Here is a 26,230-nt window from a genome sequence, read left to right as displayed (position 1 = left end):
CCTTCCCGATGTGGTTGTCCCTAGTCCCTACCATCACCTCCACCCTGTTAGGGTGCTGGTGCTGCCACCACCTGAGTGCAGCTCCTACCACCATCCACTTCTTCCCCTCTCTCCACCCTGCTGTCGCGGCCGCTTCCCCTTTCGCCGCCATTATTGCCGCCAGTTGGTGGTGGAGAACTGGAGGATGGACGATTGGAGGTATTAGTTGGAGGAAGGTGTAGGGGAGGAAGGAGTGAGAGACAGACATATGGGTTCCTGTGTAAATGGCTTGAGCAATGGGTCTGGCTTACCAAATTAGGTGGAGAACTGGCTATACTGATGCTTGGAGAGCCTGGCTTAAATAGGTTGGTGGAGTTGCTCTAACAGGTGGAGTCAGATGCCTATATCCACCACATTGTTTAATTATAGGCATAGCTACATTGAAGATATAATGTAGTTGTGGCTAGCTAAGTCAACAAAATTGATCAGTCTTAGTCGGTTTTCATAGGCACTGATCAAAACTCATCAGTTTTTAGCAAACCAAAACGAAAATGTAAAACCTTCTTGGAGCCCTTGTGGATGGATAGCTTCACCTACCAAGGTTGATGCTCACATAATAACTAATCTCAATAAATATGCCACTAAATATGATTTTAATACAGGATGTATACGGATTCTTAAGATGGACATTGCAACCTAAAGGAAATGGAAGCTTAGCCGAGCTTTACTCCAATAGTCTGTCAGCAGCCCTGTTCAGATTGACACACCTTGACCGAACCACAGTGAGCTGAAGTTATAGAATTGAGAAAATAAACTACTTCCTCTATTTCATAATGTAAGTTATTTTAGCATTTTTCATATTCATATTGTTGTTAATGAATCTAGATAGATATGTATGTCTAGATTCATTAACATCAATACGAATGTGGAAATATTAGAATGACTTACATTGTGAAACGGAGGGAGTAGAAGTCAGAAGCTGAAAAATCTAGCTTCTCCATATTCTCATAAACTAACTACTAGCTAGTTGTTTTTTAGAATTTTAAGCTCCACAAACAAACTCGAAGACTGAGTGAACAGTGGCAGAAGACTGAGTAACAGTCGCTGCATCCTTTTCATTGGCCTTTGCGTGTAATTTGGGGCGTCTCGCATGCATGCATTATTCCCTTTCTCATGGGAGTGGATTTTGATCCCTCGAGGGGATGTTCCCTTATTGTTTGTATGTCCCTCAAATAGTTATGAAAAAATTTAAGAAGATATATTAACATGTGATATATCACTCCACAAACATGCAAGTTTAAATTCAATTTCTACGTCTCGCAACAAAAAAAACAAATTTGACTATAAATATACGTTAACTAGCTGTAGTTTAATTTATCACGCTATTGTTGACCGCATAGATATATGTTACTCTTGACATGATGAGAAAGTAATGCAAAATGCAAGACATTTCTTAATAACGTTAGTACATCTATCCTGGTTTATGTATTAAGGATGTTTGTTATGATAATGATTTATATCGTCCAAATTAAGGTTGAACACAAACAACATAAGGCAGATATCCACAAGGCTGCAAATGGCATTATACATAGTGGACACATACGCACTAAATTGCTCATAATATAGCCTACAGTCTAGGCGAGCAACTTTGCTAGCTCTATGATCCACAAATTCAACTAAACAGAATGAACCTACCTAACAAACAAGCCTGGTCTGGCCTGATCTTCATGAATACAGGCAGAAAAAGTTCTTCAGATGTAAACGCCACAGTTCAGCAGCATCCTTGATTTCCTTCGCGAAATTCTCAACTGCATGCCCATTCATCCTCATGACTTCCTGTCAAGATGCTACTGCAATGCTGAGCACCCAGAGGTCCAAAATTCACCTATCAGTTTTTGGTGCAAACATTTTCTTGGGTCAATATCTATTCTTTATCAGTGAAATGAGGCAGAGCTTCTGCCTTGTTTAAAAATAAATTCGCCCATTATGTCACTGAGATTGGACCGGAAGCTCAGTTACGGTTCCTTGGCAACCAGATTAGCAGTCTTCAGGACTTCATCAATAGCCTTATTGATTATGCTATCTCTGGCCTGCAGTATGCACCAGAATATGAAATCATCATGAGATGCTTCAAGAAACAATGAATGAAAGAATTGTAGAACAAGAAATCAAAAGCCGACCTTTACTCCAATGGCCAGTGCTGTTCTGACATTCACCACTTGACCTAACCTCAGTGAGCTTTCTTTGTTGTCCTTGAGGCACAACACAGGAACCTGCCTTGTAGATGCCAGGGTTGGTATGTGTTTTGTTAACCATTTAGGGTTGCAATCAGCAGCTACAAGGACAACCTACAATACCATGTTACAAGATGAGAAATATTTGTCAGCATTAACATTCTGCATGTAGACATTGTAGCTAAGGGCATGTGCAACACCTAATCACCCTTTTGTTGCTCTTGGCTGAACCTTAACCAGATATTAACTGAATCTCTCTTTTTTTATTGGCTACACATATGACAGAAAATAGGGACAGTCCCACGAGCAACTCATGAATGCAGCGTGTTTCCATATGTAGACAATGTTTAGACTTAGCACTCTGCAGAAGACCAGAGTTTGATACATCACATGTGAATAATGAATTGATAGTTCTGAGATTGTAGTACGTAACCATGACTGAAATACGTTGAAAACTACATTCAGTAACATTTTACTGGCAAGCTGTAAAGCACTCGTTCTTTGAAGGGGGCAATGGACTCATGTCCTTTTCTGGACTAAAAGAGAGAAAAAAATGGTGTGTTATTATGCATCAAAGCATATTTGTGCTTTAATTAAAAAATAGTTTCCTTCGAACTAATAGATATATGCAAGCTAAACTCAAACTTCATAAGAAGGCTGTCAAACTCTAAAGACTAAGCAATAGCAAGAAAAGAAATCGACCTGAAGAAGCACTGGAGGAGCTCTACACAGAGCTTTGTCAGTTATTGCTTCAGTAGAAGAGTGACCAGAATGGGTGGCAGCAGTAGCAGCAGGCATTCGCTCAAGAACCCTTGTGACATCATTGACCCCAACGGCAAATTGTTGCTACATGGACAAAAGTCATACATGCAAATGAACATCAAAATCTTCTGAACATAGTCATTATAAGAGGTCTACAGACAATAAGAGTCTGTGAAATTGAAGTTAGGATATGGAACTACCTTCATCCATATCTTTTCTGGCAACCCTTCCCTTGAAGCCTTTGCAACCTCCACGCTCCTAAACAGTACATTTCACCGGAATTAGAAGCAAGCAACACCCTAAAGAAAGGTCGAGGGAGAGACAATTTGCTACTGACTTAATAAGCTTCGATAATAGGTCATCAAGAGCGTCTCCTCCAATGTAATCCGAAGTTATTCTTCCCAGGAAGAAAACACAATGTGAATCAATCCCTTGAAATTATTCTTCTAAAAGTCACTCAAACAACTAGAATTACAACCAAGAATACAGTAGAGCAATGATTATATTTATTTATATATACCCTTGTTCAGCATCTTTGAACGGCGCCTTTATTGGCAATTGAGACTTGTTCTTCTTCTTGCTCATGGGCACCAAACAGAGAATCGCTATAACAACCAGTAAGAACACCTATAAACAGCAGGAGAATACAACCAAGCCATTATTTCCGCCTTCAGATTATAGCACCCTAGATAATTTCAACGAACATCCGTACATTGAGCACCCATCTACTCAACCAGTTAGCGAGGAATCGATAGCCCAAATCTAAATCCAAACACTACTGATGCTCAATCATCGAGGCGAGCGAACCTGAACACTACTTAATCTGCAAAAATCGGACACTGCGGCCGGAGATTACCTCCTAGGTAGGAGCCGCCGCAGGGTTAACGTCTCCGCGCGCAGCCGCGGCGTCGAACTCGCCGTCTCCGGCGGCCGCTGGATTCCAGCACAGGGAAGGCGCGGCCGCCGACGGAGTGGGGCGAGCTCGCCAACTAGCCTAGGTTTTCCTCTCTTCAACGGCCCAAACCAATTGTTTCTCTGCAGGTGGGCCAGAGCGACAAGATAAATGGGCCGTTAAGCCCAATACTTAACCGGGCTGAGGCTCATAAGAGGGCCGTCGTTGGCCTGGGCCTTTTATTATGAACGGCCCATTTGGATGGTCCATCTTTGGCCTATCCATCTGGGCTTCTCTGATAACTAGCCACTTAGTAGTGCGTTGCACGACTTTGGGTGCCCGTAATGCACAATCATACTTAATTTGATTTTTTTTCTTTTACAAAATCATACAGCTTAATAAACTATTAGTTAGAACTATAGATTCAGCTCAAGCTATATTTGAACTGTAGCTCAAGCTACAAGGCATAAAATAGTCAAACCTAACGCAATACATAGTAGCAAACTAAACGGCAATCTAGTACATATTTTGAAACCAACACAGATTGCTCAAAGATCATTTGACCTCTGAGTATCTCAAGAAGATAACATAATAAACATCCCAAAATAAAAATGCACAATTTTGTTATGGAGTGTAGTAAAAAAAATCCAGAGTCATCACAATTAGTGTAGTTTGTCTGTTTGTGTATTGTTGCCACCCAAAAACCCTTTAGCCCAAAGCCAAAGAGGATTTCTCAACTCTTCTCTGTAGGCCTGAGAAAGTAGATATGATTGACATTTACTAATTACATAGGCTAAATGCAAAGTCAGGAATTACATTATTTAGGTGATTGGTGTACAACTAAAAAGGTGCCATCGATGTTGGCTTTTAAGATATATCAAGTAGAATCTAAATTTTGTTGTTAATTAACAGGTTAAGGTTAAGGTGCCATCAGGCCTCATGAACACACCAGAGAACCAATAACATAGTGACCATGAGCTGTTTGCTTGGTTTTTAGCTTCAAAACTCAGAAGGCAAAAATATTAAAGTGAATAGGTAATAATAGATTTTCTATCTGCTTAGCATTAAATTGTGTCCTAAACTCCTAATACATTGATGTCCTTGATTCACATATTTGCACAACAGACTGACGCAGGGCAAGAAACCAAGTGTCTTTTACTGTCATCGAAGGCACTTGTTAATGTCAAACCAAACCTTTAGATCATTGCTGATGATGCTAAAAAAAATCATTTGAGTTGGCTATCCGCCTTTAAGATTAATATTCCCTTGCTGAACAAAACACAACAACAATCTTTTTTTTTAAGGGAAACATAATTGTACATGTGTTTTATAACATTGCTCTTTGTCAATCCATCCTATTACTGTTATTTTTTGACCTTATATGTAATTCCCGGCTATAGTGTGAGAAGGCAAAGATAAGAGGTGGTGGGATTTTCTGAGTTTGTGACTTACCAAAATATTTAGCTGTGATCCGATGCTTTTTTGAGCTGCGATTGGGATGGGGATGGGGATGAGAAAGTGAGTAGGAGGCGAGGAGGTGGCAGCAATGGGAGACTGTGCGAGGAAGATCGAGATGCCGGGTGCAGAGAGGAAGGGAAACGACGCCGGGGCGGAAAGGAGAAGGCGACGGCGTGGGACTCGGGGTGGATGGGAAGGCAGATGAGGAACTTCGCCAGATGGTAGGGGGAGGGATCTGAGGCGGTGGGGCTGTGCCAACGACGTGGATATGGTCATATGGAGGCGAAGGAGGCGACGGCAATGGCTAGGCGGCGGCGATGGGTTTTGGGAGGAGATGGGGTTCTGCGCTCTTTTTTTTATTTTTGTTCTTTTTCGTACCTGCTCCGTGATTCTCTTTTGTAAATACAAAGACTAGTATTCATATTACATTTAAGATTAGTTGTGGTGTCATATGGGGCCAAAAAAAGGTGAAGCGTTTATTGAATTAAATGGTGAGAAAAATTCTACATTAATCGAATAGAAGAATAACAATAATTTAGATTCATTTTCTATTATTAAAAGCAACAGTGTAGTTTAATGTTTAGCTCAACATGTGTGCAAATACGGGCCGATGATTAGCCTGCACGAATGATTTACTTTTTCTCTTGGGGCTTTAAAAGATATTATGATCAAAGTTATTCTTAATTTTCATTGCAATGCACGGGCATTTAGCTGGGTAATACAAAATACAGCATGGCTGTGATCATCACCAACACACAGCTACCTGACACTGCAGCATTCCTTCGTTTAAGGCAAGAGGGTCATGCCAATTGCCAAACAAAAACATAGTAGAGCTAAAAACCCTGAGAAATGTCAGAACCTAGGGTTCTTGAGCTTGGGCTGATCAGCTTCTGTGGAATTGCTGCATCGCTTGAGGTAGGCGTCGAGCGTCTTCTGCTTGGAAGGGCTGGGCCTAGTGTCGCTCTGGGACACATCCAGCGTTTTCTCCTGCCCATCCAGCATCTGGAAACACAAAAAAACAAGGCAAAGTTTGCTCTCTTCAGAATCATTCTCATGCACAAGCTTCATTCAAGCTTTGTATCATTGGAGTTTGGAGATGATGATGATGCAACATGCAAACATGCAGGTTATTATGTTCAGAGTTAACCGTATAGTTTAGCTGTGTCTTTTTGAAGTAGACATATGCATGTCAGAGATTAACAAATGCAGGTACACTAGAGATGACTCCTTCCAAAAATAATATGAACAGGTGGAAACATGAGAAAATGTTATTGTTCTTGTTACATATTATTTCATGTTAACGTGTAACTGAGCAAAGGGTGTAAGGGAACTTAAGTCTGATATAACCAAAAGGAACTGTAGAACAGTTTTCGCTAATTTTAGCTATCATCATTCATCACCCAACAAATCCAAGGATCAGCTATAGTACACCGCAAAAGGTGTCAGTTATTCTAACAGGAAAATAATAGTCCATTGTGGGGGGAGGGTAGAGAGATAAAGAACCTGTCCCAAATTCTCAAGTTTGCCTTGAACAACGTCCCTGGAAAGCAGATGGTAAAAATGGCCACTTAAGTACAAGATCTAAAGTAGAACACTTATGAAGTGAAAACAAAGAATGGGATGTACCATATAATGTCATCCACAGTGTCATTTGCAAGAAGGTAATATATGTTCACCGAAGAAACCTGAAAATAATTACAGAAAATAAGAACAGCCAAGTGAGTGAATCCACAAATTACCTATGTAAGTGAATCCATTGAAAGCCTATCAAATATTCAAACAACACTGAGATTTTAAATTTTTGAGGAAAAGGTTGCAGGGTAGCCACATTAATCAATTACGAAATTTACAGATACGGGATGCAGTATTCACCTGACCAATACGATGGGCACGGTCTTCGGCTTGAATAAGGTCACCTGGAGTCCATGATAACTCAGCAAAGATTACTGTACTTGCTGCTGTCAAAGTTAACCCAACACCTCCAGCTTTTATGGATAACTGCATAGTGTTAGGATATCATGAGATTGGAGCCAATGAAGGACTATAAATGTTTTCAACTAGCCAGTATGGTGAAACAGTGGCACATTGCATAACGCAACCACGCATACTGCGCTCTGAATGTTAGCTACATAACCCAGTGGTAGGTTCAGTCAAGTTGCCACAACTGCAGATCATTTGGCAGGGAAGGACACAGATTTTAAAAACTGACCAATTGTTGGGGTTTCAAAAATCAGCCTTTACAGAAAAAAATATATTTTACATGCAATCAGCAACCTCAGAAAATCTGGCTGTAAGAAGATGTTTGCTAAGTAGGATTTGATCAAAATTCTAATAGATATAAAGCATACAAATTCTAACACATACCACTGCTGCCTTGATGTCATCCTTATTCTGGAAATCTGTGACTAGAGTCTGTCTTACAGGTACAGGTGTTTGACCATCAATTCTTATGCACTTAACTTTCTTTTTCTGAAACATGATGGTAAGTGGGTCAGTATATTAATAATCCAATTGAAATACATTTTCAGTGCTTACCAAGAGATGTTGGTGAATAGCTTCAAGCATGGATTGATGATGTGCAAATATTAAAAATTTGCACTCGGCCTGAAAGATGAAGGAAGTATTTAGTAATGCTTGCGACGACAGGATAGCTTTACAATATTTGTACTGTTATTTGAAGTAAATAAATGGACCAAAAGAGTGTTGTCACAAAACAGGCTAGGAAGGCCATTTGAGAGCCAGTTTGAAAACCAATTGAAAATGAATGTTATTGATTCTAAATATCAAGTAATATCATCTACCAATGTAGGTCCTGTCAAAGAACATGAAGCATGACCAGGATTCTGTGAATCACAAATAGCACAGTGTAATTTTGTTCAAATTAATGAGCTTGTTCCTTTTTGGTAATCCAGAAACTAGCAAAGGTTAGCCAGTGTGTGAAATGTCACTCACATCTGATACCACAAGACAGGAATAGAGGACAAATCATAATATTTCGCACAATTACCTCAATTATAGTACCCAGGTAATCTAGCACTGCTGGAATTTTGGCTTCAGCTGAATCATTGTAGATCTGTGATTAGGAATGACAAATGAGCACCGATGCAAGAATAAAACCACTTCCAAAGAACACAAATCTTAATGTCGAGCGCATATAACAGAGATTGAATTTGAATCTAAACTCTAAAGATGGAAAATAAATGAAGGGCAAAAGGTTTGATCAAATCCAAGTATTTGAACATCTCATTCGATGATACATTTAGTCATTTACATAATATTTGGATAAAATACAAAAGTTGCAATTTTAGGGAATATCCATTTTTATTTCTATATAATTGATGCAGCTTAGTTTATAGTTGGAAGCATACTCTAGTTTGCAGTAATAATCACCAGAAATAGAGGAGCATGAAGACATAATTCAGATCACCTTGTTAATAAGATTCTTTTGAGCAAATTTGAGAGAGTCCATCGTCTCCTGGGAGTCACAGGACTGGATTTTGATCTTCACAGTCTCCAACTACAAAAGCACACACTGCATCATAGCTCTTCCGTACAAAAATTTAAATAGCATTCAAGGATGCTACAGGCACAACAAAACAAATGACTAATTCATGCTGCACCTCTTCTCTTGGATAAAAATGAAGCTTAACCACTTCAAAAGAGCATAGTTTGTTGATAACAAATGTAAAGATAAGAGCAACGTAATTCTGTTTTTCAGCTCAACTTAAGAAGAAATATATGGACTAGCTTTGAAATATGTGATATATACGGATTGAATGGCTAGCTGCGCAGGGACAGCAAAAGCCATATCAGCATATCATTCTAAGGTTCTTCACTGATGCAAAGATATAAATATAAAATGAGCTATATGAAATGCATATGCATTGAGCTACCTAGAAATGATTCCCTGTTTCTTGTGCACTATGAAGTAGGTCAAATGAAACAGAAATGGAATACCTCATGAAATAGAGCACGAATATGTCTCATCTCTTTCTCACTTAAATCCAGAAAGGCCTGAGTAGGTTCCAATGTAAGTAAAAGTATTAGGGTAGACAGGTAATAATCACAACAGTAAAATAGATTAATAGGAACCAACATATCAGAGATAAGCTACATCCTACAAGTTTGTTTCATGTGGAAGATACTTTCCCCGTCCCGTAGTAAGTTCATTTTTAGAGTTATCATTGCATCGGAGTTTGTGAAAGCAGGGAATAATTGTATTGAGAGTAGATAAAGTGAGGAATAGTTGCATTGGGATTTGATAAAGTAGAGGTATTCTAGTTTTTTGGTTTTGTATTGGTATGTGTGGGATGGTGAAAAATGAACTTGTTTTGGGATGGAGGTAGTAACCAAGTATTCCTAATATTTCTGCATATAAATGAGCTTTTTTGGTTTTAAGCATTTAGAATAAAAGGTCAAGTCAACAGAAGGAATGGAAATAATTGTTCAAGCAGGAACTTATTCAGAAGGTCATGCTAGCAATCAGAAGATACAATGAGCTGTTGAATTTAAATGATAACTTTGTCATGAATTTTCTGGATAAGAGAAAAATTGGGTGTTTATCCAATTATAGGATGAAGTCAATCCATATTTCCAACAAATCCAACAAGGTTACCTGTTGTCTGCGTTTAACAGGCAACTGTGAAAGGACATCTTTCTTCAACCTGCGGATCATGACAGTTGCTTTCATCAAATTATGAAGCTCCTCATGATTGCTAGCACCTTGATACAGCCCAAAAAAGCCCTGATAAAGTTCATATAGTAAACTCTATCATAATTGGTTTGCAGAAAGTGAATAAAGCAATTCGATTGAGCTAGTACTTACACCTTTGCAATATCTATTACCATACTCATTAACATTCTTGTATACAGTTGGATACAATGCCTGGAGCTGCACGTAGAAAAATAAATTGTTTGTCTACACTAGAAAAATTGCTAGTAGTGAAAATGTGCATTTAACTATTGAATCTTGTACCTGAGTAAACAGCTCAATAGGGCGAGATAACGCAGGGGTGCCACTTAGCAAAACCACATATTTAGCTTTCTGCGATTAAAAAATACACAGTTTTCTTAAAATCATCCATGCCATTGGATAGAGATTCTTTCATGTAACTGCAATCAGCCAAGATATACTTCACTCTAATCTCTAAAGAGAAATGATAAATGGATTTAAAACCAAGTTTGATATCTGGAATTCAGTCTAAGAAAGCAGAAATGTCCTAAGGAACTGATGATATTAACTGAACATTATCTAAGACAACAGCATTCAGAATTTTATGGAAGTTTGGTGTCACCCCCAGCTTCCAAAATCCGCAGACTCGTGTACATATAGCACCCCACTTACACTTTCATCCCGCTTTGTGTCAAACAATTAACGTAGAGATGCTATGGTTGGAAGGGCGATTTGCAATTTTGCCACACATACATGGATGGCATTTGCTCTTTTTCCACATATGCGTGTACCGTGTATGACATGTGGCACCTGGGCCCAGTTGTCATTCACAGGGGGTGTGGCAAGTGACCAAACACCACTCAACTATGGGGCAAAAGAGCAAATCTCCCAATTCGATCAATTGCTATATAAGCTCACTAAAGAACCAAAGTATAATTTGTTCCAATCAACTCTGCATAAGAAACACCAAACCTGCAGAACAGGAAGTGAATGCATTGTTCTCTTTGCTTGGGCATTCTTCAGAAAGTGTGATTCATCAGCTATAACGATCTGAATGAAAACCATTTAAAGTGAGTATAAACAGATTATACACAGCAATACTCCAGATAAATTCATAGTAATTAGGAGATATCAGGGGGTCACTAGTTCCATATATGCAAATGGTGTAAATATGCAACATCATCACTGTACATAATTTACGGTACAGAGCAGAAGGAACTATTGAGAAAACGATACACAAGAGTCAACTTTTTTTACCTTGAACTACAATGACACCTAATTACTTCAGTTACCAAAAGAAGCAACAAAAAAATTGGTCAACAAATGCATCAGCAGGTAATGTTACTAGTTACTAAACACTAATGATCCCTAAAGTAGTTCTGACTTTATCAAGTTGGTAGATTGATTGATCCAGCCAAGACACAATAGTGCTCGTAACACAACAATATTCTCGATATCCAACAGAAGTCCAAATCAAGTTCCGCAAAAATTACAAGTAAAGCTACACCCAAGCTAACTTCTATAAAATAGTGCTACCATGTTTGATTGATGTATAGGATCAAAGGAGGCCTTTGAACAAGTTGTATTTCAAATGATTCAGCAAGAGCTTTAGGAGATATCAGGGGGTCACTACAATATTGAACTGTTCAATATCTAAGCAGTAAAAGAACAGCCTGTGAAACGAGGCACACATCCTATATGTTCTACTGCGAACTCACCCAAGCCCATAGCCCATGCTTGTAATATAATTACGGTATGATAACATGTCAGACAAAATCCTACCTTAAAATCCAAGTCCAGAAGCATGTCCTTTATCTTGGGAACAACATCATAAGATATCACATTGAACACCCCATCCAGATTAAAATCCCCTTTAGTATTTGAATATACCAATCTGTATCCTGCTTTATTTGATCCTCCAGTTTGTGGTAGCACCACCTGGAAAAAAAATCTGTATCTGTAAGCATTATTCACAGCCCATAGATGCAAATTATCCATATCCATTTATATGCTTTGGACTTGTCAAACTATGTAATTTAATCTCCATATCAAGTTCTTCCAGTCAAAATATGACTTCTAAAGTTCTATATGAACTTAGCTTAGTTGGGAACTGCAAATATTTTTAATGGTTCCTTTCTTTATATATCGAGTGCACTGCTACATCTCATATGTTCAAACAAGAATTTGCAAAGCAATTATGAAGCATTAGACTATATATGGGAGGTGACAGCATCTTAGATCCTGCAAGCAGTGCATCTTTAGAGACCCTTTTCATAAAATACATATTCTCAGTATAGCATGCGACCACCTCAATGATAGTCCTGAATAAGATAACGGGTTACTATGCTCTAGGAAATGGACGAAAGTTACGTACACTAGGAAATTGAAGAAACACATTCAGCAAATGGAGTTAAGGATCATAAATTGCCACAAAATTTAGGGATGGCAGTTTATTATTTTGGTGAAATATGACAAGGGAAGCAGGAAAAACACAACCAAAAAAATACTGTACAGCATAATAAGGATAATACAGCATATATGGAGAGCAAACATTCAAGGGAGGAAAATCAAGTGCTCTGCTCCAATCACAGGGAGATTTATCATAATTAGTGATTAAGGGATTACTGTGGATAGGTTTTGTGAATAAGTAATGTGCAAACATGGAAACTAAACCATATATATATATATATATATATATATATATATATATATATACCATTGCTACATTAAGAAAACTAAAGGGATGTACCAAGATATCTTCCGTGGGGATGTTAAGCCAATGCTGAATCATCTGTTACAACCGCAAAGCAGAAAGGTTAAACTTCCCTCATGCATAAAGAGAGTTACTGTTGAAATGAAAGATAGGAAGTTTAACACAGGTGCTCACAGAAGCCCAATGTAATCGCAAGGATGATGGAGAGATTACAAGAACTGGCCAGGCATCATGAAGGCAAGAAGCAACAGCAATTGCCTGCATAAAGAAAATGAGGGGACCATAAATAATGCCTGAAAGAACACATAAACTCCAGACTTATAAAACTGTGAATAGGCCATTGCTGATCAATCTCTACTGTGCAAGCACACACTGATGGTACATTTATCGATTTTCTTTCAAGCTATTTGAAGGAATTATAGACTGGTCCACATGCAGATTGAGAATTGGCATCAACTCACAGTAATCATACCCCTGCATACCACACTATGACACTACTATCTAGTAGTGCCATATCACCATGTCCTAATGATGGAGGAAGAGTGGAAGAGTGCCCAGATATGTCATGCTAAATGAAGCTTGGGTCATATTGCAAAGAAAAATACTGCTATTTATAAATATAGAAAGGATATAAAGCCACTAGAGATTTACAATGTTCCAGAGAAAAAGTATACCTGTAATGTCTTGCCAAGACCCATTTCATCTGCTATCAGGGTCCTGGCACCATGCTGTAAAGCAAACCTGTTTAAACATCAAAGAAAAGGTAAGATGTGTTGAACTTGTAAAGCAGCAACGTGTTCAAAGTGCAAAAAATGGCAAAGCATGCGGTACTACACTTTTCAAATATTGAATGGTACTTATGCTCCTGGTCCTGGGTTTTGGTACTTACAAAGTTCAAGCTTTGTGTTATGGGGTTTGGGCCCTGTAGGCAGTGAAGCATACCTTCTAGGGCATATTTTAGAGATAAGATTAGCTTGAGTTTTTCTTTATTTTAGAGATAAGCTTATTAAGGCTCCAAGTTATCCCATCTAAACGACAATGGGGTTTTATCTCTTATTATTAAGCAACGAATCTATACTTAATTTAAAAAGACTCCAATTGTAGTGACAGTGAATCCGCCACCTACCTGCTCCCATTGTAGCTTTTACATATCACCCCTTGAACTTCTTAATAGTACATAACAACTAAATCTAAATGGTTAGCCACATATAAAATTAACTTAAGGTGGGTACATATTCAATGGAAAATATGTTTTTATTATTTGGCAATACTATGATATTTTTTTCCTTTTATCCGTAGCAAAGCACGGGCATTTAGCTAGTAAATGAAGTTTACAATTTCCCCCCTTTTCTTTAACCCTCTACCACATGAAGGAATAGCCCCTGCCAATGGCTAGTTGAGGGCAAGTGCCCTACCTTAGTCCTCTGGCCCCATACCCAGTTTGAGCCATAAGTATCTGCAACATAACATTCCTAGTATGACTAGACTAACAACATTAAGTATAATGCTAGAGACTAGACAAAATTCTCATATTTATTAATGGTCATCTGCCATGTTTGATATTTCTGGACAATTAAGTTCAACATGCAGCACATATCTACAAAAATGATTTTTACACTGTCATGTGAGAAAAAAGTCCACTAAACATTGCATCATCATATAGTCATACCTGACACCTTCACGCTGAAACGGCATAAGCTTTGACTCAACATCAGTTGGAATCTTGCCATACAAATCTTCCAAAAAAAGTGAAGTTAGCATCTAAAGAAAATACTAGGAAAAGGCAACGCATTGAAGTTTCAAAGCCTAACACCAAGGAAAATATAAAGTAAAGTTTGCACTCAATTGCATAGTTTACACTATAGTATTGCATACAGAATTATTTAGGTTCTCCAACACATTTAATATAAACTCCAAGTAGATTAGTGGAGAGAACAGAAAGAAACAGTGCATAACCAACACTTTTGTATTAGGCACATGCACAATTGGGTTGTTTTCCAACAGTATTAGCACAAAGTGAAGAACAATTTTATAAGCATGATTTGGAATTTCCAAAGCTATTTCAATTTTATTCACCTCGAAGATCTCCGGCATATAAAGAAGCAGTTAGTGCGCGCTTAACCAGCGGATCCAGTTTTTGGACCTGCTAGGAAAGTACAAGGTATGGCCAGAATGAATATCTTTAGAAGTTCAAAACTAGATTTTGCTCCATATCAACAACAATAATAAAGTAAAGGAAAGGTAGCAAACTAGCAAATTTACTTCAGTCATATTAAACTTTTTTGGTCACCGTTATTAGTGACCATCAACTGCAAAATATAGAGTAACCATGGGTCAACAGGAATACAGGGTATTGCTGAACCATCTATAGACTGTCAGATAGGCATTCCCTGAAAGATTAGAAAGGTTTCGATGATATAGTGGACCACACATTAAAGCCTATGCCTTCTGTTTACTTCTTGTTTGCATAAACTGAAAATGCAAGCTTTCAAACTTCCTTGTGGAAAGAAAAATAAAAATAGTAGCCATGTACGCAATGAACAGAAAAGTCATAAAAGTCACTGTCCAACTTCATCATCTATGTTCTGAATTGTTTAAGCGTTACAGAGGATTTGTTAACAGTCATATAAGAATTTCTAATATTTGAAAATTTTCAAAATAGAAAACTAAAAAACAATCCTACTAATAATGCTAAGCTAACTAGAAGCAGCCCAGGTCAACCAACTAAAACAGGAGGAAGTAAAATAAATTAATCAAAACAACAGGAGGTGAGAGGTCATTACAACAAACAGTAAGTCGGTTTTATGAAGTACAAAATAACTGTTACCTCAACAGCTATTCCAGGTACTGTACTAAGAACTTCCTCTGCTACTGATAATGATGAGTGTGGGAACATCCATACCCTATAGTTTTCAAGAAAAAGGTAAAATAGAATCAGGAATAAGCTGCAATTTTTACAGGAGGTATCAAGCTTGATAAATGATCCTATGCTCCTAAAACAGTATTATTAGTTGCATATCAGGCTCCCGATGTGTTTACAGAGTTGCATTTTTATTTATTTTTTTGAGAGCATAAAAGCACTACAAGTTGAGCTTTGATAGGCCATAGAAAAATCTTGTAAATTTGTCAGGTAGAAGATTAATGAAAACCTCTCCTTCCCGTTCCAGCTGGCTTTGGGGATCTTGTGAACTGCATCCACAAGTTTCTGGGAAAGGAACAGAGGAGTCAAATATATGGATCACAATATAATACAGTAACAACTGATTAAAGATTTCATTGGGGAGAATTGTACCTGGTGGTACTGGAACTTCGCTGCGATCACACCAGTAGAATGAAGGAAAAGATGTACTGATACCTTAGACAAATTGCCCTGACTATTATTAACTTAAATGACAAACAAAAAAGGAGATAAGCCACATGTCCAATTAGAATAAAAATAAAGCACCAAGAATGTCTTATACCTGCATTTCCCGATGCATTTGGTTGACTAAGCCGAGAAGGAGAAAGTGATTCTACCTAAGGAATATTATTCATTAGCATAATGGCAGTTAGTGATATAAAAAGAGATGAGTAAATATCAGTTTTGTCAAACAATTGTGCAAACTCTATAATAAATGATGGTAAATAAAATAAAGTGAATAACACAGACATATACAGGGATGCTCTTGCACTATGGTATCATATATTCGTACCGATTTCAAGTGCTGGAGATTTGCACAATTACATTAGAATAATTAGAAGGGCAGTTGGTTTAAAACTGAAAGATTAGGCCAATTTGGAGATATGAAAACCCTTCTCAACTGCTGTCCTTACTCCGGATAAATTGGGTGCCTCTTTTAGAGTCTGTGTTTACCAATCTATGAGTACATGGGTAAGTAAAAATCAACTCTTTGGAAAGGCATAAACATATTGAAGTTGCGCTAAACAACACTACTCAAGAATGAATAAAAAATCCACACAACACAGTGAGTAAGAGAATAATTCTTATTGACAGCCATAGCCAGTGAATTTAGCTAGAGATCACCAAAGCAAGCCCTGTCAACCATATGATCCCAAACTTTGAAGTGGCCACACACCTGTAATACATCAAATGCTAGATAGTTTTCAAGTACATCAAATGATGATGATGGAATCAAATGCCTTAAATTTTTCAAAATTAATACTGCAATGAAGATTTAGAAAATGGCCAGGATCATGGTCTTGTAACAGTAAATACTAAAATACACGCTCTGCTTGGTCGTATTCTCATGAGTTAACAAGAAACCCCTGATGGTGCTAATATTGTGCAGCTGCAATTTAACACACGGCCCACTAAGTTTAACAGATCACTAGGAAACAGAACAGGCCCCATCACTTATTATCTTGGCACAAAATCCATGATTAATTCTTCTGCCAGAAACCACCAAAAAATTTTTTGGGTTTGTCAGGGGCAAAAAAGTTTTGGCTTTTGGTTTTCATACTGCAATGCAGGACATATAAAGAACTCAATGAAACAGCAACGCAGAGAAAAAAACTATTCTTGAAAGTTGAAACAGATAGCCGGTAACGCAAAGAACTCAACTGCAGAGCACAAGAAAATTCGTAAAATTACCACGGTATACAAACTCTGAGCTAAGGTCGTACTGCAATTCACACTGGCTATGGTTGTCAATAAGAATTTTATTCACTGGCTAAATTCTTGGACAAGAGCCCCATCCATTTGTTTGAACGAAAATTCACTATGACGAATTAGGTAAAAGAAATATAAGGAAATTGCCAGAACGAACACTACACATTTTTCACGAAATGTATTAAGATGAAAATATGCCAATTCGCAAGAAGATGCAACCCTCACTGACCCAAGTTTTTTTTTTTTAACAAAAGAAGGAAAAAAAAAGAAAGAAAAGAAAAGAATAAGAAGAGAGAGAGGAGATGAGACCCTAACCTTGCCGAAGCAAGACTCCTGGGAAACCCTGGATGCCGGGTGGTGGTGGCTGTTCTTGACCGGCGAGTAGGCCGCGGAGGGGAGCGGCAAGGTGGCGGTGGAGGCGGCGGAGGAGGAGGCCTTGCGCTCGGCGAGCTTGCGGTAGGCGTCCCGCTCGAGCTGGTCGAGCTGCTCCGCGCTCAGCCCCCAGTCGTCGTCGTCGTCGTACCCGCCGCCCCATCCGCCGCCGAGACCCGCCATTCTTGGGCGGGGTTCCCTCCAAGGGGAGAACTTCTCTTCCCCCAAAAAATTGAGAGCGCGCGCGCGAGCCGGAGAGGGAATTTGTGGATTTTCGCTACTCGGAGAGTAGTATCCTCTTCTTCCTTGTACCCAACGGATCATGGGTTTCAGGTGCAAAGCCTGCAAAAAGGTGAAAAAAGAAGAAGGTTTTTCTTTTTTTTTTCTTTTTTTTTTACTTTTGCATTTCATATACTGCGAAAGTAAAAAGAAAAAAAAAAGAATAAATGTCCACAATTTAGACATCCGCAAACGTCCACAGAATAAATGTTCTTTTAAAAGGGGCTAATGAATGTTATTTGACGGAAACTACGATGACATTTTCGTCAGGTTGTAATTCATAGTAGAATCGAGCACTTGTCAGACAGAACCTAAAATTTCTCTCTTTTTGTACGCATGAAAATTTTCATCGCATACCATAGTCTCAAATTTCAAAAAAAAAAATTACGGTTGATTAATGATTATTGCTCCTCTCTTCTAAAATACTCCTTCCGTCCCATTGTAAGTACAACCATAAATTTTAGTGTCTAACTTTAATTACCCGTTTTATTTGAAAAAAAAACTAAAAAATATAAATCAAGCATAAAATACTATTTATGTTTTATCATTGAATCACAATAAAAAAATCAAATAAAACGAGTAATCAAAGTTAAACACGAAAACTTGTGATTGCGATTAAAATGGGATGGAGAGAGTACTCCACTTATCATGGGACACTATTCACATTTAAACTTTAACCATACTGTCATCTACAAAAGAAAATTATAAATTCTTAAATACTTATCATCGAACGCTATTCATATTTAAACTTTAACCACTCGTCTCTTTAACAACAGAAATTATAAATACTTGAAACGATGTTATATTTATCAAATATCCTAAATATAAGAAGCATTGAGTTTTCGTTCATTTATATACAGTGCCGGTCAAGACTCAAGAGGGAACAAATATTTTGGAACGAAGGGAGTAAATATTTTGGAACGAAAGGAGTAATAGTTTTGTTGTTCTGCAATTCATCGTCTTATTAGCACTGTACCTACTTGTCATAGAACGGATCAAATTGGGAAAAAAAATGGTGTTACTGCTTCCAGAAATTGCATATAATGTTCTTTCGCAAAAGAAATTGCACTCGGCTAATTAATTTCATCCAACATTTGAAATAAAAGATAAATTCTTTTGAACAGCCACTGCTGAAACAGCCGATCTTGCTGGCCGTCGCCGGTGCATCAATGCATTAGCATGTACATTCGACTCTCAAATCTGGCTCCAAATATTACACACAAGGACATACAAACAAAAGATACAAATCAGCTAAAGCACGAAACAGAGGTTAGCTGCTACATCAATTATCTCAGGATGTCAGGATTCCCGGTTACACACACCTCTCTGAAGAAAAGAAAGGTTATCGCTACTTCACCAGTAAGATGGGATAATTCTCAGAACCTCTGTTACACCATGAATGATGATCACAGTTTGCAAAAACATCAGCAAGATAAAAATAAAGATGCTTATGAGAAGCTACAGGCAGGGGATTAGCATAGCTCACATCTTGATTTCACAATGGAACTCAATTCGTTACTGTATATGTATAAATGAACCAAAGAGGTAAAACACAATAGAGAATCAAAGCAACAATGTAGAATTTAGCCAAACCAGCTGTAACTAACTCATATCCACAAAATAAAGGGACGTACCTAACTAACAGAAAGGAACTGTGAATCTCAAATATGTAGACACCTTCAAAGAACATGTGAGAAATTGGGTAGCAGAACTTCTGTAGCTTCATGGTAGACAGCCTACACAATCATGAATTAAATTGCATCTAACGATTTTTAATTGCATCCAGCACCAATAAGAGTGAATTATCAAAATAAATAATCTGGCAATTTGTCTCAAGAAGCAATCCGATTCCACAATTAGTAAATTTAGATATACCGATAATGCAATAGAACTTTAAAACCAAATAACCATATGCAGCATGTAGGACCACCATAGACAGTAGAACATGTAGTACTTTAATCAGCAGTGCTGTCCACAACATTGCATTGTCTATGAAGAAACTGTATGCAATTTTTTGTGAATATGCTTTCCTTGCCTCCAGATTTGATGCACAGAGCATCTTAGTTTCTACCATGCTAATCCAGGTCATTGACTAATGAGTGCATTGACTTTATTTGCAAAGCAATAGAAGGAATCATTGTAATTATCAAATACAGATCAAGAATGCCAACATATAATGAATGCAATGCAGAATGTGGAGCCAATATGTTCACTATTATTATCAATAAAATATTATTTGGTTCATAAGTGGGAAATTACTGTGGAGCATGGTAAGTTTCTGTGGTGCTGTTCTTAGTTCTTTACCCCCAAAAAGACTTGGTTATGGTCAAACGCAAGTCCAATTATCACCTGTTTCCGATAATTCCACTCTTGCTTTCTCATGCAGATAGACAAATACACTTTTTTTGTGTGCCATAACACTATGACCTCTAGCCAATATGACCATTCATAGTAAAATCTTCAAACCTAATCTAATTCATTTATAACTAAATATTTAAAAACACACAGAATGAAGAACAAGAAACAAAGGTGAAATTACAATAATCTGTAATCCTCATAAATTAATTTGAAGTGTCCAACCCTTCTATCAGGATGCCTTACTGGCTGCCCCAAATATACCACTTAGAGACAACCATATACCTATCTTATAGGAAAGGAGGCAAGAAGTGAAAGCTAAATAATCATGTAAACAATTAGAAACATAAAATAAGCTAGTTCCAAGCCCAAACAAGTCAACAGTATTCTTTTATGGACGAAAATCTGCAAAAACACCTAAACATCTACCACTAAGAATCATACCAAGAATCCTAAATGAGCATCAAGACAGGCCTTCACGCTCGGTCATTCAAGTCCCAGGCGCGGAGGACTTGAGCTCCTCAAGCGTAGCCTTCACCTGGTCCTGCAGCAGCTCGATCCGTTTCAAGTATACCTCCAGCTCCAATATACGCTGCTTCCTCCATTTCTCCCCTTCCATGGGCAAACCATGTGGCGGCTCGGACAGTTGTGCACCGAACGGGTTTGATCCGATATTTATCACTGCACGTACCATCTCCTTAAACAGAGGCGTCAAGCAACTCTTGTCGGCATCTAAAACAGCCGGCTGAGGTGGCATGACCGGCAATCTGAGGGGTTCCGAGCCCTCCATTGTCACTGTAATTGGCATTGTGGTCTGCGACAACGCAGGAAGCGTGTCATCCATCTTGACGGGCACCGAAACCGGCACCTGCACCGGCTGAATGGGCTGCACCATGTTGGTGGTGGCCGGAGCAGCGGCAGGCGCGGTGGCGGCAAAATCTCCGCCACGCCTGCGACGCCGCTGCCGCCCTGAGGTTGGGGACTTGACCTCACCATTGGGGCTGGTGTTCACGGGAACGGGCGCTGGGGTGACCTGCGTGGCGTCCTCGTCGTCGGAGTCGCCGTCCCGGCCGTGCTTGTTGGTGGGGCGCCAGATGTTGCGCGCGATCTCGAAGATGGCCTGCTCGTGCGGCGAGCGGAAGGAGAAGGCGCTGCCGGATCCCCGGAGGCGGGAGACGCAGTTGCGGTACTTGCGCTTGAGGCGGCGGAGCTTCTCGACGAGCTGGCTCTTGGAGAAGCCGAGCTGGAGGCGGCCGCGCATGTCCTCGTAGAAGGGGTCGGTGTCGTACTGGTGCGACGCGAACGCCGTGCCGCGCGCCGCGGTGAACTCCGCGAACCCGCGGAGGATCACGATCTCGTCCTCCTCCGTCCACAGCCGCTGGAACAGCGGCCTCCTCTCGCCGCCGCCGGAGGAGGAGCCGACGCCTCCCACGCTCCCGCTCCCGCTCCCGCCCCCCGCAGCAGCGGGAGTAGTCATGGCGGCGGCGGCGGCGGAGGAGGAGGCCGGGTTGGGGAAGGTGGGGTCGGAGGGGTCGATGAGGGGGGCGTCGGTGAAGTCGCCGTCGTCGGAGTCGTCATCCACGTCGGCGTCGGGGAAGGAGATGGCGGCGGCCGACGGGTAGCCGCCGGCGGGGAGCATTTGGAATTGGATCGAGGCGGAAATGGGATTAGGGTTCCTCGCTTGCGGGATTTGAGGAGGGGGAATTGAATTGAATTTGCTCGCGTTTCGCCATTTTGGGGGGTCGTCGCAAATCTTCAGTTCTGTTCGGTTCGGTTCAGTTCAGAGCTACTCCCTCCATTTTAAAATGTTTGACACCATTCACTTTTTAGTGTGTTTGACCATTCGTCTTATTCAAAAAATTTAAGTAATTATTTATTCTTTCATATCATTTGATTCATTGTTAAATAAACTTTCATGTACACATATAATTTTACATATTTCACAATTTTATTTTAATAAGACGAACGGTCAAATATATGCTAAAAAGTCAACGGTGTCAAACATTTTGAAACGGAGAGAGTATTATTTGCAGGGGCTTTTAACTATTTGCCACTTTTAGATTTGACAAATAACTATTTGCCACCCCTATCTCAATGATATGTGGGTCCACATGTGTCTATGACATGTAGGCCCAGTGACATGTTTGTCCTACTGTTTAAAGTCCGACATGGCCTTCCCACTCCGAAATTCGTTTGTTTTCTATTTCAGCGTCGTCCACCTTTTTCCTTCATCGTTGATTGGAAAAAAAATTATACTTTCTCCGTTTCAAAATGTTTGATACCATTCACTTTTTAGTACATGTTTGACCGTTCGTCTTATTAAAAAAATTTGTGAAATATGCAAAACTATATGTGTACATAAAAGTATATTTAACAATGAATCAAATGATATGAAAAGAATAAATAATTACTTGAATTTTTTTGAATAAGACAAATGATCAAACACGTACTAAAAAGTCAACGGTGTCAAACATTTTGAAACAGAGAGAGTAGCTTTGTAGCACGTTAAATTGGATTGAGCTGATTTTATTGCTCTACTAGTACTAAATTGAAATATGTTAAACATAGTGATTTGGTAAAATTATAAGGGAAAATGTTAAATATAGGGATATATATAAGCAGGTATAGAATGCTCGGAGCATCTCCAATAGAGTACCTAACTAAGCCCCCGAATAGTTATTGAGGTGAAGGGAGAAAATCGAGGTTCAGTAGGAAGACAACACAAATCATCTCCCCAGCATCCAACCGTAGGAGCTCTACATCCAACCGCATCTCTTTTTGTGTGTGTGTGTGTGTGTGAAAAATTCACAGCGCGATCCTCTCATTGTTCTCACGCCCTCACTATGTCGCTGTTTGGGCTGTGAATGAAGTTCAAGTCATTTTTTGGGTTCTCAAAAGATGGAGGCATTCCTCATTAGACTTTTAGGAGCTTTACAATAGGGTTATGGGCTATTGTTGAAGACTTGGTGTGGTAGTGTGCCAATAAGTTTCGTTATACTTTTGATACTTTCATTATCTTTGTTTTATACCGTTGGCAAGCATCCAATTTGAATAAATGCTATTGTATAGGTGATTTTGTCCAAAATATAATTGTCGTTAGGGTTCCGTCCATCCTGTATCGTTAAAATGCACTATTTATCCTATACTTAACAGAAGGCTGCTAACAGAACCGTAACAATAATGTCATTTCTAAAACAAAATTAAATATATGATAATATTTCATGAAACTCACATTTGTGATAGCATTTATTACAATCGAGCGCTTGTCAGTGATATGGAGGTGACTAGGGATCGGTCGCCCGATCCAAATCTCGAAAAATCGGGCACTGACGTCAATAGCGCTACCCATATGTGCAAAACCATTTTAAACTAATTTTTCTCTTAAATTATTTATCCAAATCATGATCTGATTACACCATTAAATTCGTTGCAATTAAATCTTCAAAATAAGACCACACATGGATATATTCCGACGAAAAAAAATTAGCTTATTGTTGATTTTTTTTTAAAAAAAATATTGCACGATGTTCCACCATGTATATCGGAATTGTTTCACTAGTTATATCGAAAATGTTTCAGTCGTTTAAATCGGGCGTTGTTTCACCTTATATAAAAACAATATTTCAGCAAATAGCGAAAGAATGTTTCAGTTCACTGCAACATTTGATCCATACATAGTGAAACATTATAAGTACACTAGGTGAAACATTTTTTGTGGAACAAAAAATAAAACGAATTCCCTTAATAGAGGGTTTCCAAAATATGTGGGTGATTTATTGCAATGGAGTATTTTAGTTCACTGCAACATTAGATCTACACAGTGAAACATTGTGAATGCACTAGTGAAATATTTTTTGTGGAACAAAAATAAACCAAATTCCTATAATAGAGAGTTTTCAAAATATATGGGTGATTTGTTGCAATGGTAGGTGAGAGCAGATCAATGTGGTGGGGCCAGGCATCTGCATGCAAGCGCGTGGGGAGAGGGGCGCGCGGGGGGAGAGCCCGATCGGCTCCACCCCCGTTGGACGCCCGGGCTGCAGCATTATTCCAGTGATATTTTTAGATTTTTCCTTAAGTTCACGATAATATAGACTAAACATGCAATACAGTTTTTTACATGTGGAGTTGATAAACATTTTTGCGTTGATATAATAACGGCTCTAATATTTCAACATTATTAGTACTGTCTAAGCATCTTTTTTTTAATGGTCAATATAGACGTTTAGTGTCTTCGTACATTGTTTTAGGAATCGAATAATCGATCTGTTCTTCTATGCAGAGCATTTTTCATGCAAAAAATATGAATTGCACTTTGAGTCACTTTTTCCCTTACTTCGGGTCTTATCGACGTTTGAGATCACGACCACGGTATTTGGATGGTATAGGGATCATCGGTACCAGGGTATATGCGAGATTGAGGTATGCGAGATTGAGGTAAAAGAGATGGAGACAGTGATTTTTATATAGGTTCGGGCCCCTTATCTGACAGGTAATAGCCCTACATCCTGTTGGCCGAAACCGGTGTTGCTATTATTCATCTGAAACACACAAATACAATATTTGGGATAACCTATCTAGCTATCATCGACTTGGCGGCATAGATAACTAACTCGTAGTCGACGACAGGGGTAGTCTTCCTCCTTGAATATGAACTCGTCGAGATCAGAGCTTGCGCTAGATCTCTCTTGCCGGCTTCAGGAGGCACTAGATGGGGTATGTCTTGGCTAATATCTAATGTCGATATTTGGCGGCGTGTGTCTTATTGGTCTTGTAACTTGTCCCCTCTCCTCCTAGGGGGCTTGTATTTATACCCATAGGTGCCCCTTGTCTAAGTAGAACTAGGGAGATCAATATAGATGCAATCCAAGTAGTCATTGCCGTTTTTATATAGAACTCTATTTGTCATTCCTTATCCGAAACACATTCTATATACGAGGTATAATTCCGTATAAGACTTAGTATGTTGTGGGTCCCGTCGTGCTTAGTCGATTACTATTGGGTATGTGGTATCCATAACCTGACAGGTCTTGTTTTACTTTCTTTTCCAAAATGTTTCAATTTGGCATATTTCTTTTATTTAGCTCCCACCTTTCCTCTCATTGCTTGAGTAGGTCTAGCAATCAGGTATTGACATCCCAACCCAATCGAGCGTACGCCGATAGCACCATTGGACTTGAGGAGGCCTTCGAGAGCAGTATTGCGCGGATGGCATACTTAAGCAAGTTGAAGCTTATGACATACAATAGAGATACATCTACAAAGTGCCCAATAGTCAACTTGACATCTATCGCATTAGCTTTGTCTCTGTCGTTTCCACATCCTTTGTTGCATTTTCTTGAGCTTCGTAGCACCTGCGTCACTACGTGGTCGAGCCTGTTTGCTAAGCAAATCCAATATCCACATCCCAGCATCGACACCAATGCATGTAGATCTCAAGCATGGACAACACCGAGAGCAGTTGAGCTTAGTCTCCTCCATTGCTACGAGCGTATTTGTTGTAAGGTGGGGAGGGTTGAGATTTTGACGTGCTTTCTCTGATAGAGATGAAGAGAGAGGGGATAAACCGAAGATAAACATAGTTATAAAGTGAAATGTTTTTGAAGAAAAAGGCCTGATTTAGAGTGAAAAAGTTGATTTACCCATGTCCAAGGCGGAAGAGCGGTAAAAAGAGCAATTTACTCCTTTTTTTTTACAAATTATTAAAACGGTGAAATTTTATTATAAAGGCCTACAGTCTCCGGCCTCATTAGCCCAGGGCCCAGCCCAAGTCCTACAGTCTCCGTCCTACAGCATAACTCTCATGGGCCCACGGCCCAGCCCAACTCAATCACCACCTCCCCCATCGCACCATCTCGCACCCACTAAACCCTTCCCCCTTAAAACCCCTCTTCTTCTTCCCCTC

At 39.2% G+C, this 26,230-nt stretch overlaps 3 protein-coding genes across 4 annotated transcripts; all 3 read right to left on the bottom strand.

Annotated features, from left to right (window-relative positions):
* Window positions 1-1,426: 1,426 nt before the first annotated feature.
* LOC127780566 (uncharacterized) lies at window positions 1,427-3,972 on the bottom strand. The gene is made up of 7 exons (XM_052307491.1): window positions 3,832-3,972; window positions 3,496-3,602; window positions 3,313-3,372; window positions 3,176-3,233; window positions 2,916-3,059; window positions 2,160-2,327; window positions 1,427-2,069 (listed from the first exon to the last, which is right to left on the bottom strand). The coding sequence occupies exons 2-7, from the start codon at window positions 3,558-3,560 to the stop codon at window positions 1,995-1,997; spliced, it is 570 nt and encodes a 189-aa protein (XP_052163451.1). The 5' UTR covers window positions 3,561-3,602; window positions 3,832-3,972; the 3' UTR covers window positions 1,427-1,994.
* Window positions 3,973-5,895: 1,923 nt separating this feature from the next.
* On the bottom strand, window positions 5,896-18,039 carry LOC127780555 (uncharacterized). 2 transcript variants are annotated; one of them, XM_052307475.1, is made up of 24 exons: window positions 17,635-18,039; window positions 16,172-16,226; window positions 16,003-16,094; window positions 15,860-15,915; window positions 15,538-15,613; window positions 14,787-14,853; window positions 14,380-14,446; window positions 13,385-13,451; window positions 12,885-12,968; window positions 12,747-12,788; window positions 11,780-11,935; window positions 10,970-11,047; window positions 10,301-10,369; window positions 10,151-10,216; window positions 9,941-10,069; window positions 9,283-9,339; window positions 8,753-8,842; window positions 8,333-8,398; window positions 7,861-7,929; window positions 7,690-7,794; window positions 7,198-7,323; window positions 6,952-7,010; window positions 6,829-6,865; window positions 5,896-6,327 (listed from the first exon to the last, which is right to left on the bottom strand). In XM_052307475.1, the coding sequence occupies exons 1-24, from the start codon at window positions 18,013-18,015 to the stop codon at window positions 6,178-6,180; spliced, it is 2,244 nt and encodes a 747-aa protein (XP_052163435.1). In that variant the 5' UTR covers window positions 18,016-18,039; the 3' UTR covers window positions 5,896-6,177. The 2 variants fall into 2 exon arrangements, with proteins under 2 accessions (XP_052163435.1, XP_052163433.1); XM_052307473.1 differs by having other exon boundaries at window positions 14,787-14,856; window positions 17,635-18,038.
* A 787-nt stretch (window positions 18,040-18,826) lies between these two features.
* On the bottom strand, window positions 18,827-22,077 carry LOC127778448 (probable transcription factor At5g28040). Its single transcript, XM_052305054.1, has one exon. It carries the CDS (start codon window positions 21,962-21,964, stop codon window positions 20,816-20,818), a length of 1,149 nt encoding a protein of 382 aa, XP_052161014.1. The 5' UTR covers window positions 21,965-22,077; the 3' UTR covers window positions 18,827-20,815.
* Window positions 22,078-26,230: the final 4,153 nt, after the last annotated feature.

This window comes from Oryza glaberrima, chromosome 7, assembly GCF_000147395.1.
Source record: "Oryza glaberrima chromosome 7, OglaRS2, whole genome shotgun sequence".
Classification (NCBI taxonomy): domain Eukaryota; kingdom Viridiplantae; phylum Streptophyta; class Magnoliopsida; order Poales; family Poaceae; genus Oryza; species Oryza glaberrima.
This window is presented reverse-complemented; position numbering and strand designations above follow the sequence as displayed.

Coding starts and splice junctions, on each gene's coding strand:
- LOC127780566 (XM_052307491.1), bottom strand. CDS start 3,560: ATGAGCAAGAAGAAGAACAAGTCTCAATTGCCAATAAAGGCGCCGTTC. Junction 3,234..3,312: donor CTATTATCGAAGCTTATTAA/GTCAGTAGCAAA, acceptor TGTACTGTTTAG/GAGCGTGGAGGTTGCAAAGG. Junction 3,060..3,175: donor CAGAAAAGATATGGATGAAG/GTAGTTCCATAT, acceptor TTGTCCATGTAG/CAACAATTTGCCGTTGGGGT.
- LOC127780555 (XM_052307473.1), bottom strand. CDS start 18,015: ATGATCCGTTGGGTACAAGGAAGAAGAGGATACTACTCTCCGAGTAGC. Junction 9,340..9,940: donor CTGTTAAACGCAGACAACAG/GTAACCTTGTTG, acceptor GAACCTACTCAG/GCCTTTCTGGATTTAAGTGA. Junction 7,324..7,689: donor ATGACATCAAGGCAGCAGTG/GTATGTGTTAGA, acceptor AACACTATGCAG/TTATCCATAAAAGCTGGAGG.
- LOC127778448 (XM_052305054.1), bottom strand. CDS start 21,964: ATGCTCCCCGCCGGCGGCTACCCGTCGGCCGCCGCCATCTCCTTCCCC.